We start from the raw sequence: 12,802 nt of genomic DNA, 5'->3' as shown, positions 1-12,802 counted from the left end.
AGCTCTTGAGCACCCTTTTGTGTAAGTTGGTTTTTAGTCATGAGTTCTACCCATAGATTGGTACCATTTGGTGATAGTTTTTCAAGAAAAAATGTTTTGAAGGAGGAGTCAATTTTCTAGATAATATTTTCTAAAAGACGACTGATAATATTTTCAAACATGAAATACATTTGGAGCTCAAAGGAACAAGTCTGGAAAATCATTAATAAAAAAAATAAAAAAAAAGACTCTCGAGTACATAGAAATTGGAACTTGAAAATGAAAAATAACAAATATTTTTAAAAATTAAAAAGAAGATAAGTTCTCATCAGAGATTAGCATTAATACATATTGCAAAGGAAAAGATGAAAATTATTTCAAAGCACTCAGAATCGATTTCGACCGTTCATTCAAACTCAGCAAAATCACGCGGCACTAGAAAATTGGAAGACACCTAAGAATATTAAGCAGGTACATATACACCATGAAGTCCCTTCGTGAGAATGAATGCGACCAAAATAACTTCAATGGACACCAATATTCCAAGCCCGCCGAGACTTACTGCACTAGACTCATCCACTTCGGTAGGAACAGACTGAGAATCCTCATCACCATTGTCCTTAGTCTTAGGCGTTGACAATGTTGGTGCCGAGGCTAGTGCCTTATGCTTAGGCTTAGGATTAAAAATGTCAGGAGGAAGAAGCACTTTCTCCACTTGATATATATATCAAGCTAGTTATCTGAATACACAGTTCCACCCAACGTGGTATTAACAAGACCAGTAGAGATGTTCACTTGGTTGCCAGCAGTGATCACGGTTAGTGGGAACTCACCGGCACTGGTATCTCCAGCCTCTGTGGGCACTGGATTGCTCAGAGTTTGGAAATTTGACAGAGTAACGACTGTGTTTAATATGTGAAATTGTACAAGTTGGGTCTTTTGTAGGTCGGACAAAGAGTTTATAGTGCCTGCTTTGAGGCTCGAAAATGCAGCATCAGTAGGAGCAAAGATGGTAAACCCATTATTTGAATTGTTGAGCTGGCCGTATAATTGGTCAGAAACTCCGGTACTCTTTAAGAGGCGGATAAAGACTGAGAACCCACCGGCCTTTCCAAGGATTTTGGTGACATCAGGGACACCTTTTTGTGTTGGTGGGACCTTGGCAGATTGGACTGGGGCTGGGGCCTTGGCAAGCTGAACTACTGGCGGAGGGGCTAGCTGGACTGGTGCATTTGCTGGCTGGGCTGGAGCTGCAGCGGGCTGGCCTAAAGTTGTGTTGCAATGTAAGAGAAATACAAGTAAAATTGAGAGCGAGAAAAGAGCCCATTGTTTTGTCATCTTTGAAGTTATTTTATTGCGTGGAGGCTAGTACTGTGTTTTGCTTGGGAGTTTGGGATGTTTTGCTTACACTTGCACTAGCAGGAGTCTGTTTTTTATGTTTGATACGTGTTGGAGGGAAGAGAGGGCTTTTATTGTGGCTAGAGACAGTGCAATTAGGTGAAACGGTACACTTCCAGTTACAAAACTTTAGTTGTTTGCAGCTGATCTGTCTTAGAAAGGTGGAGGGATTAATGGATAGAAAGAGATATTTTGTTGCTTTAGCAACTATAGTTCGCTTGGGAAGGCAGGAAAGAGAGAGGAGATCTCAATTGATTGGGTGTACAGGCAGAAAAAGATGTATATGAATCATTTGATTGCTTAGCTTTCACAGACTAAACAAAATTAGGGTTGATGTGATGTGAGAAAAGAGACTTAGCAATTAGATGCTGAGGCTTATTTAGCTTTACCTAAAGTCCGAAAATGTATACCATGTTTAAGGATATATGTAAGAACCTACATATTATGAGTGTGTTCAAAAAAAAAAAAAATATATATATATATATATATTATATAAGTGTTTTTACTTTAATCCGAATTAAAGATTGGTTTTTTATTTTATTTTATTTTTTTTTTTATTTTTTTTTTTTAAGTCTTAGTGAGAGAGATGCTTGGTGTTGGGTAGGTTTTGCGACAAAGTTCAAGATTGTAGAATGAGCCCAAAAACTCACCTTGGGTTTGTTAAATTCGTCTGCCATTGATAAGTCAAGCCCAAAATTTACAATGCAAAGTACATAAAGGCTAATGGTGTTTTATGGAAAGAAAAACCAAAACAAAGTGAAACACAAGAAAGTGCAGAAATATATATATATAAGTTCGAAATTTCAACCCGCAGTCAATGAGAAGGGGAAATTAAGAGAGGTCTCGAGTAAGAAAATGAGAGAGTTCCCCTGTACTAGCATTTCCACCTCCAAGCTTCCAAATCATCCAAAAACCTGGTAGCTAATTGGGCTTTTGTACCAAAGTTTTGGGTTTTGTAGGGAAAACGTTCTTCCCTCTCTTATATATGAGCCGGTGATGAATATTTATATCAAGTTTTAGGGGATGTTTATGACCAGTTTTTAGTTGGGAGGAAGGCCTTGGACCTTTTAAATGTTATTTCTATGATTTGGTATATTATGTTTTATGCTTAAGAGAGGGTTTGGCTGCTTTTTACATGATTTTGGAAACAAAGTTGCTTCCTCTATGGTGCTACTGTTTCTAGTCTTTGCAGGCTTTGGAAAACTACATTTGGGTGGCTGAGTGGGCTAGGCTATTCAGCTTTTTTAGAGTCAGCTATGCTTTGGTGTGGAAAATAGAGCTGGGCTGAAAATTAAAAGCACAGTCAACCAGAGCATGGAGTCAATTTTGGGGTAGAAATTTCTGATACTGGACTTCCTTCATAGGCCCTAAGTGCCCCCAACGTCCCTAGCCCACTTTATGGCACATATGGACTGGGCTCATGTAAAGGGTCCGATAGGAACTAACCCAAACCCACCAAACCATTCCCACTCAATTTCCCAACTGTTTGCATGGGCTTGGTTCATGCAACAAAGCAAAATACAATTGATAAGATACATTGATCAGATCCGCTAAGCAATTGAGCTTAGCCGTTTTGTCAAACCATAAAATTTGTCGCGAAAATGTCTATTAACAATTGGTAAACCACTTTACCCCTTTAATTTAAAGGTTGAGTCTTTGTCTCAAATTCACAACCTATCACTTTTGGTGGAAGACACTCTTCATTGCGCTAAGACCTGACTTCTATGACAATTTTTTCTTCTTTTTATTTTTATCTTTAAATTGCCAACTATGATTAAACATGTAAACTTGTCAGGGGCGGCCCTAGGTAGTGTCCAGCTAAAATTATTATTAAATTTAATTTTAAAAAAATTTCAAAAAAAAAAATTGACTTTCCTAAAATAAAATTTAAACAATTTGAACCTAATTTTTGTTAGACCCAACTAAAATAAGCTTGAATATGATCCTCTTAACAATATTTTGGTCCTTTTAAACACAAGACAAAACCTAACAGTAAACCAATTTGATTTAAAATCTGTGGGGAAAAAATGATAAGCCCAACAACAAAAATTTGTTCATCTTAAACCTTAGGAAAAAAACATTTAGATATTAACAAATTTGAAATAAATTAATATATAAAAGTTTATCGTATTTAGATCTCGTTTGCAATTCACTTACAACAATAATTAATATATTTATTGTATTTGGAAACAATAGATGATTTCCGAGATTTAAACTTAGAAAAAATAATTAGTATGTTCATTGTATTAATAAACAATGTGCCAAATGAACTTATAATTTATCTTAAGAGAAATGTTATATTCACAATATTTTTACAACAAATTCTAAGTGGTAGATTGTTACTCGTTGTTAATGATAAGGGAAAAAAAAAAAATCAGTAGTTGATTTAAAGTAGAACCAATATCATTTTATCACCTAAAATTTGTTATGAAAGTGTTATGGATGTAGTACTTATCATTTTTTTATTTTCTTGCTAATACGTACGGGTACTATAGACAAATTTGTAAAAAAGAAACCACGTAACCCGTAATATTCATCTTCTTACTAACCCCCTAAAGCAAATCCCAAAACGGCCACTGAAACTTGTGTGTCTATGGTAATCAAATTTTCAGTCAAGAGAATCGTACATGCAATGTTCAAATATTTGCCACTCATTTATGCATCAAATTGTGCAACCGAACCAACGTATTCGTTTTCAATCCTGCATCGCATAAAAGAATGAGAAAACCAAATAGGGTGCTTTTTTTTTTTTTTTTTTTCCAAATACTTTACGTATCATCTAGAATGGGTATAGATATTTTTTTGCATAAATATTGAGATAATTCACATGAAATGATAGAAAAAATGTTAGAATATCAAATTTCTAGATTTGATATTCAATAATTATTTTTAGAATTACATGTGAATTATAATCACAAGTCATGTGAGAAACAATATCTAGTTTGTGCATTTTCATATTCTTATATGTTCATGCATTTTCAGTTATATCCATGCATGTTAAAATACGTGGCATTGTGTATTTTTATTTCTTGTTTAGTTTGCGTAATGTTCCATCAATGATGAACCCATAAGTGCCTTTGTTTTTTAGTAGTTGTGGGTGGACAAAGTTTAGCCCAAACCAAACTTGGGCCGAGGCCCATCAACCCCTAGCCCAATTTGCTTGTACAAAGTTTGAACTGAACCATTGTGTAAGTTACCAAGTGACTGGATGGGATCCAGACAGACCCCACCCTACTTCCCAAGGAGGGGAAATATCACCAATGAGAAATAATGTCTTTGAGGAGTCCGCCATCTAAGCACGGGTCTTGATGCCATGTTCAAGTTGATAGGGAATCGTTGTAGTATGCCCACCCTCTTGATGTGAGATTTGACACGTTAGAATAGTAGGCTAGACTCAAAGGGCCACCCAGATCCCGCAAAAGAGGAGGCTCACGCATAGGTAGAATATTTTCATCATTACCAATCCACTAACGAGATAGTATAAAAGAGAAGAGGCTCAAGAGGGAAAGGGGTTGGAACATTTTTTTTTTGGGAGACAAAACACGAGTGAACGAGAGGCTGTCACATAATATTTGGGAAGAAGTAGTCTAGCTCAAGTCACTTTCAGGGTACCTCGGCCACCTGAGAACCTCCTCAGGTAGTCGAATTGACAGTATACAATCACCCTATAACGTTTCCGAGCCACCATCTATCAGCCCTATTCTTCTTGGGACCTCCCATTGTGACCTATATCTAGAGTATCATACAAATTAATTGGGGGTCCAGACCCAACAATTGTCATACCATTGTGGGTTGCACTACCATAGTTGTCATTTTTTATTATGCAAACAATTCATGCCTGGGGTTGTTTCTATTTTATTTTTCCGTTTTTATTGGTTTTGTTCTTCTATTATATGATAAAAAAGGTGAGTGGTTTTGTTTTTTTCTTTGACCGGATTGTAGTTAGGACCAAATTCATATAATTGGTTTATTTTGACATGTCTTGTAATTTCTTATTATTTATTTATAAACTTTATATTTGAGTTTTCTAAGTTTTTTTTTTTAATATAAATTAAATAAGTGACAACCCCACATAAGTTAAGGGAAATAGTGTTAACAGTTAAATATTTAACTTGAAATTCGCTACCGTGGAATTGCTTCTTTTCACCAGTTAAGAAGGAGCATATTGTCCCCTCAGGTCTTTGTTCCCACAAGCCCCAGTCTAAGAGAATGTTGTCTAAGCAGCTGAACCCATTATACTATATCTAATGTTGTCTAATAAAATAGAAGTAAAAGAAATAGTGTGAGAAGTTTTTGAACCCCATTGATTTTCTTTTAATTAATTAAGCCAAGTGGATTAGTTAATCAATTATGCTTTGGATGGAAAATTGATTAGCAACTGTAACATAACCAATATTGCAAATAAAATAAGTACAAAAAATAAAGAGGACACGCAATATAGTTACGTAAAGTGCCTAAGACATTCCCCGTACGTATAGGACTCATGAACCAATTTGGTTCGTAGACATATATTCCTTAAGTTAGATTAGGAGACTTCACACCTTCTAGCTTGAAATGGTAATTAAACAATAGGTAGCTAATCACACCTATAAATCCAATTAGTAGCAACTCATCCATGGACCTAGACACTAGCAAAACTAGCACAACAAGAGGTCAAATAAAAAAGGAAACTAATTTTTAGGTTGGTTTTCTAGTTGCTCAAACTAATATTCACATTGTTATTGACAGTTTTTGTGCATCTTATATTTGAATTTACAGAAAATATATAACTAATTTTACATATAATTTCTATCTCTATTCGACGTTAAAGTTTTTTAGAAAACTAGTCATTTTCCAAAATGTATTTTCTATACAACCATCTCATTTTCTTATCTTAGGTAACAACCTTAAATATGTAAAAAAAAAAAAAAATTATATTCTAACTTCTCTTATTTCGCCTATCATAAGATAAAGATGTTTTCTAAAAAAATTAATAAAAAATAATCTCTAAAAATAAACTATTCTTTTTATGTTAACAAAAAATAATTATCTTTTGACTCATTTTTTCCAATGCTAGTTAACATTGTAAAACACAGAAAACGGGAAAAACTATCTTACACAAAATTTTATGAAAGTTCATAACAAAGGATTGCTACCGAAATGCAAGTCTCAGTATGTATATGTATGTGTGTGTGTGTGTGTGTGTATATATATATATATATATAATAGTTTCCAAACAATATAGAAAACAGAAGTTCAAAAACAATGATTTCTATAAAAAAGGAAACTCCACCATAGAAAACCTCAAACCTAAAGCAAAAGGAAAATGCTTTAAATGTGGAAAGAAAGGACATTTCAAAAAAGAATGTCCAGGCAAATCCCCCACCAATTCCTTAATCAGTGAAGACATCTCTAAGACTTTAGAACTTGACCACCAAAAGAGTGAGTCTCCCAATAGTTCTATTAATCGAGAAATCTGTCAAGTATATCAGGAATCATCTTCTCCTAGAGTTCAGTCCAGCACCTCTAGTAGTCCAGATGAAGTCATACCATGTCAAGTATAAAGGATTACTACCGAAACCAAAAAATGTAAATAGATTTATTGTCTAGCTAGCTTATTTTTTTGCCAACTTATTTTACTATTCAACTTATTTTTGGTACTAACATGAGTCCCACTGTACTTTTTGGTACTATTCATGAGTCCCACCGTACTATTTTAATTAACGTTTACCTTTATCTACAGCACTTTCAGTAAAAAAAAATTTCTGTTTCAATAAAATAAGTGTGAATCTCAAACAGACCCTTAATCACAAAAATTCAAATAATGCTCTCTGTCTCAGAGACCTGAGTCTTGAAAATTCTGTAGTACATAGAAATTGGAACTTAAAAAGGACAACAAAAAATTAAAAATTAAAATAAACCCTTAACATCAATAGTTCTCATCACAAATTGGCATTATACATATCAGACAGGGAAAGATGGCAATTATTTGAAAGCAGTCGGTGTAGATTACGATCGCTCACCCCAACTCAGCAAAGTCATACTGCACGAGACAACTGGAACCCACTTAAGAATATCAAACAAGTAAATTAACACCACCAAAGTCCCCTAGTGACAATGAATGCAACAAGAGCAACTCCAATGGACATCAATATTCCATTTCCATGCCTCTTGAGACTCAGTGCTCCAGACGCATCCACTTTTGCAGCAACAGACGGAGTGTCTACATCTGCATCTGCATCATTATCATTGTCCAAAGACTTAGGCTTTGACAATATTGGGGCCGAGGCTGGTGCCTTTACCGTATGCTTAGGCTTAGGATTAAAAATGTCAAGAGGAAGAAGCACTTGATCCACTTGATAAATATCAAGCTGGTTATCCGAATACACAGTTCCACCCAACGTGGTATTAACAAGAACAGAAGAGATGTTCACTTGGTTGCCAGCAGTGGTCACTGTTAGTGGGAACTCACCGGCATCTCCGGCCTCTGTGGGCACCGGATTGCTCAAAGTTTGGAAATTTGAGAGAGTAACAACTGTGTTTAATATGTGAAATTGTACTAGTTGGGTCTTTTGTAGGTCAGACAAAGAGTTTATAGTGCCCGCTTTGAGGCTCGAAAATGCAACATCAGTAGGAGCAAAGATGGTAAACCCATTCTTTGAATTGTTGAGCTGGCCGTATAATTGGTCAGAAACTCCGGTACTCTTTAAGAGGCGGATAAAGACTGAGAACCCACCAGCCTTACCAAGGATTTTGGTGACATCTGGGACACCTTTCTTTGTGGGGAGGACCTTGGCAGACTGGACTGGGGCTGGGGCCTTGGCAGGCTGAACTACTGGTGGAGTGGCTGGCTGGATTGGAGCATTTGCAGGCTGAACTGGAGCATTTGCTGGCTGGGCTGGAGCTGCGGCGGGCTGGCCTAAAGTTGTGATGCAATGGAAGAGAAATACAAGTAAAATTGACAGGGAGAAGAGAGCCTGTTTTGTCATCTTTGAAGTTATTTTTATTGTGTGGAGCACTGAACTTTGCTTGGGATATTTTCAAATGCAAGAGTGGCGCTTGTACTTGCACTTGCAGTTGGAGTAGTGTTTGATATGTCTGGTGTTTGTAGGAGGGAAGAGAGTGCTTTTATTAAGGCTGTGAGACAGTTCAATTAGGTAAAAGGGTACACCTCTAGTTACAAAACCTTAGTTCTTTGTAGCTTATCTGTCTTGAAAATGTGGAGGAATGTCTAGTTACAAAACTTAATTGTTTGCACTTTGCAGCTTATCTGTCTTGGAAAGGTGGAAATGGATAAAGTGAGAGATTTTGTTGTTTTAGCAGCTAGTTTGCTTTGGAAGGGAGGAAAAGGAGAGGGGGTCTCAATTGTGTGTGCGAGAAAGTGAAGATGCCTGTCATAACTTTTGCTTTCACAATCACATATCATTGTCCTTAGCCATGAAACTCAATTATTTGCGACAAACTTTATGAAGGGAGTTGAAAAGAAAAGATAGTAAACTCTTGTATCTAATTTCTTACCCTGTTTTGGTTAATTCCTCAAACAGATTGCAAATAGTTATAAACACATAATGGACTAACCTTTGAGTTAATATGCATATTTGGCAGTTTTCAAGTAGTAAAGTATGAGGGGTTTTCCATAAAAAAAGAGTATTGAGTTTAATGATAATTACTTTTTTGCCGAATAGTTTAATAATAATTACTTAAGGGTCACTTCAATTCCAGCTACATATCAAAGTTTAGCAACGGGGTTGATGAGATTGCTTCAATTGGTCTGATTGCATCTATTTGGACCGATCTACGTCTCTAGCCCAACGGGCTTAAGGCCCATTGAAGATTGAACTATTGTAATTCACGTATTTGTACCGCACTCTATTACTTGTATGACATATATACTCTGTCTGTATAAAGTCAGTCCTTTGTACAATAATAGAATTTTTTTTTTAATACATGTATGGTAGTAGATGATGTACCGCATGATGCAGATACTTTATAATTTCATTTGAAATTATTTTTATGTATATTATAACCTATATATAATACTTATTTTGTTGTATAATATTTAAGTTTGCCCATAATATTATTGAACACTTCAAAACTTGATTTTTTTAATTCATATTTTATTTTATTTTTAAATTGAATAACACTATAAGATTATAACATATTATAATATTTACTATTAAAAGTAAACTTTATCTTTTTATAACTAATTAAATGATTTTAAAATCTATAAATAAGAATTTAAAGAATAAATACTTTTATACCCTAAAAATACATAAATTTAAGAAGCCTCTCAGACTCTTCTTCAACTACTCTATTCTCACAACCAAATATGGAGATCTCAATCTCAAACACCCAATTCATTATTTCAATGAAATTAAATAAATTATTTGTAAATATTAACATAAAGAGAACGTGAGAAATTGGCTAAAAAAATCTTCATTTATCAAAATTTAATTTTCTTTAGTTGGTCTTCCAAATCCTTTAAAAAAAATCAAAAATCAAAAAATACTTTGAAATCATCATTGATTTTTATTTTTATCAATTTGGCTCATACTGCACTAAATAACAATAAAGAACTTACAAAGAAACCCACAAATTATGTGTTAAAAATTTATAATAATAATAATAAAAAGTTAACTTTATAAATAATCAATAAGAAGATTTCTTTTTCTTTCTCTTTAGTTCTTATTACCAAAAAAAAAAAACCATTTATGACTTTCCTAAACCAAAATCTCAAAGACTCAAAGAGAATGAAAACCTTCAAAAAATCAACAACGTCCAACTTCAACATCAAAATTGTAAGCTATCGTCAATGAATAAAAAATGAAAGCCTCCTTCCATGGTCACAGCCTACTCATATTGATTAGGATCAAATGATACGACAATGTTGGAGTTATGTAGGTGTCGTTGAAAAGTTGAAGATAAATAATATCGTTTTAGGTCTGAATGTATTTGAGATGGGATACCATGAAGGGTTGTGGGCATGTGTATATAAAGAAATAGAAGTGAAAATGGTGAATGGAAATACAAAGAGTTTTGATGTTGGACATAATATACTATTTAATTTTTGTAATTGATTAATTTTCAAATTTTTATGCAATTTTCGTTATTTTAGGTTTAGGACATTTATTTCCAAGTTTTTAGTTGTTTTTAATATATATATATATATATATATATATTTGGTCAAATTTGTTTCCTATTATGGTTAAGTATTAATTAGGATTTATTTTACATTATATTTTCTTGTCTGTTAAGTTTTATGGGGCACTTAAATAGGCCTATAAGTCTATAAATGTTTTTTAGCATTATTGATTTTAATAAAAATACATAGTTTTGTCTATTGTTTCTCTAGTGGATTCTAGAACCTTTCTCCTTGTGGATTCAAGAAACCCCCGTGGATTCGATATTATTTTCAGAAACAAACGTGTTTTGTTTCTTATTTTCTTGAAGTAGATGTATTTTTGTTTCTTAACGCTTCCGCATCCCGCATTAAGTTTTGCAAATGTGAAAGAGACAAAAAGTCTTGAAACATTGAATCAAAGGAAATAAAAGTAATTTTTAAAATATTGAATCAAAGGAAATAAAAAGTCATTATTTTTAAATTTGTTCCTATCTCTGATGCGGGTTAAGAGTATTTCAATTCTCTTCAAAGAGTACGCCACATAGTGTAACTTCATGCCCTTCTATGTGTGTGTGTATATATATATATATATATATATATATACATACAGTATAAAGTTAGTCACTTGTGCAATATTTTATACAATTCAATACAATAAGACATTAGTGTTTAACAAGTCATCAAATCCAGTGCTCTAACTAGTAATCTTTGGTGTGTTGGGAAAAATTCTATATAACTGTGAATAAATTTTAGCAAGCACAACCACACAAAAAAATACAAAGATTTACGTGGAAACACTTTCTCCTTGAAGGGAAAAACCACGGGACAAACTCCGAATAATTTCACTATATAAAATAGAAATTACAACACTTAGAGATACAACTTGAGAAAAAAAAAACTCTCTTTTTCTTTTCACTCACTGCTCTCTTCCTCACTGTGTATTTTCTCTTACTCTCTCTATTTTTCTCTTCTCTCTTGCTTGCTCTCACTCACGCAGTTCTTCAAGACTGCACTAGTCCTCACCACACTCTTGGGACTTCACTTCTTTTCTTCCTCTCTGCCCAAATGGCCGAATGGCCTCTACCTTTATTTCTCCATCTTTTCCTCTTTTCTTCCTTTCACACTCTTCTCATCAAGTCACATTAAATGCAAGCCACTTACTTTGACTTTGCTTCAACCAAAATCTCCTTTTTCAGCTCTCATTGGCCGAATGGCCTTGCTTGTTTTTTTCTCTTTTCTTCAACTCTGCCATAGCAGAATGACTCTTGCTTTTGCTTCTTTCTTTTCTTTCTTCCTTCAGCATGTTGGACACGCCTAAAGCCAACCACTCCAATTACTAATGCTGACTTTTGTACATGATGAAGAAAAGATACGAAACATTAAAGACATGCTCATTAAATGAGCTCTTGACAAAAAACATGTGGGCTGGACTCATGGTGCAGTGCACCCAACATGGTGTTCAAGAGTAATCTTGTCTCCCTAAACGTTTTTTTGTTTCTTTTCTCTTCTCCAATCCGCCACCACCAAAAGTGATTCGTTACTGCTGCCAACACTTAGACACTAAATCTCTCAAAACCAATCTTTGTTTATCACACCGCAACCACCATTGGATATATCCAACAGAGGAGGAATTGAAACCAATAGGCATGTTGCCTGGAATTTCGGTCGCCAATTCCATATAACATACAAGCCACTCCAAGTGTTCAAGCTAGCCTCCCCATGCTCAAGACACATGCTAGCACACACACAACACACAACGCTAGCAAGATATGATCACCAAATAGTGCCACATCATCCCTAGCCTTAGGTCAGCAATGCCATGTATGCCACATCATTTGACGAGTCAACACACTGACCCGACCCGGACCCAACTTAGACAAGACCCAAACCAAATTTGGTTGATCCAATTCATGATCCCATCAGCAAATCAAACCGAGCTTTTGAACTGGCTTGAATCATAAACTCGAACTGTCCTAATTTGTGGACTAGAGAGTTGAATTTAATCATGGTTTGAATTTTGTTGTTGATGTCGCTGAAGCTTTAAGAAAACAAACACATTGCTTTCTGAATGAAAAGAAACTAAACACGTTAGCTTGTTAATGTAAACCTCAAATTCACAAGGTTATAAGTTTCTGGAATCCATCATAAAAAAGTAATAGACAAAAGTCTAAAATTTTATTAATTTCAAAATTCAATTGCTTTTAGAAGCTACAACACGTTTAAATATTAAAAGGAAAACCTAGTGCGGCTAGAAAGACACCTAAAATTAAGGAAATAATAACTCTAATCCAAAAAATATGAAAATTACATAAAATTGCCAAAAAT

At 34.4% G+C, this 12,802-nt stretch overlaps 2 protein-coding genes across 2 annotated transcripts; both read right to left on the bottom strand.

Moving 5' to 3' along the window:
* Positions 1-442: 442 nt before the first annotated feature.
* Positions 443-1,317, bottom strand: LOC115950995 (fasciclin-like arabinogalactan protein 12). The gene is given in 2 exon segments (XM_031068299.1): positions 443-706; positions 709-1,317. Coding segments are annotated over 2 exon segments (873 nt in total).
* A 5,942-nt stretch (positions 1,318-7,259) lies between these two features.
* LOC115983720 (fasciclin-like arabinogalactan protein 12) lies at positions 7,260-8,442 on the bottom strand. Its single transcript, XM_031106482.1, has one exon. It carries the CDS (start codon positions 8,343-8,345, stop codon positions 7,446-7,448), a length of 900 nt encoding a protein of 299 aa, XP_030962342.1. The 5' UTR covers positions 8,346-8,442; the 3' UTR covers positions 7,260-7,445.
* Positions 8,443-12,802: the final 4,360 nt, after the last annotated feature.

Source organism: Quercus lobata, chromosome 1 (assembly GCF_001633185.2).
Source record: "Quercus lobata isolate SW786 chromosome 1, ValleyOak3.0 Primary Assembly, whole genome shotgun sequence".
Classification (NCBI taxonomy): Eukaryota; Viridiplantae; Streptophyta; class Magnoliopsida; order Fagales; family Fagaceae; genus Quercus; species Quercus lobata.
The sequence above is the reverse complement of the archived record's forward strand: the minus strand, read 5'-3'. Positions and strand labels throughout refer to the sequence as shown.

What these genes read in the sequence shown, in the direction of transcription:
- LOC115983720 (XM_031106482.1), bottom strand. Translation starts at nt 8,345, where the DNA reads ATGACAAAACAGGCTCTCTTCTCCCTGTCAATTTTACTTGTATTTCTC.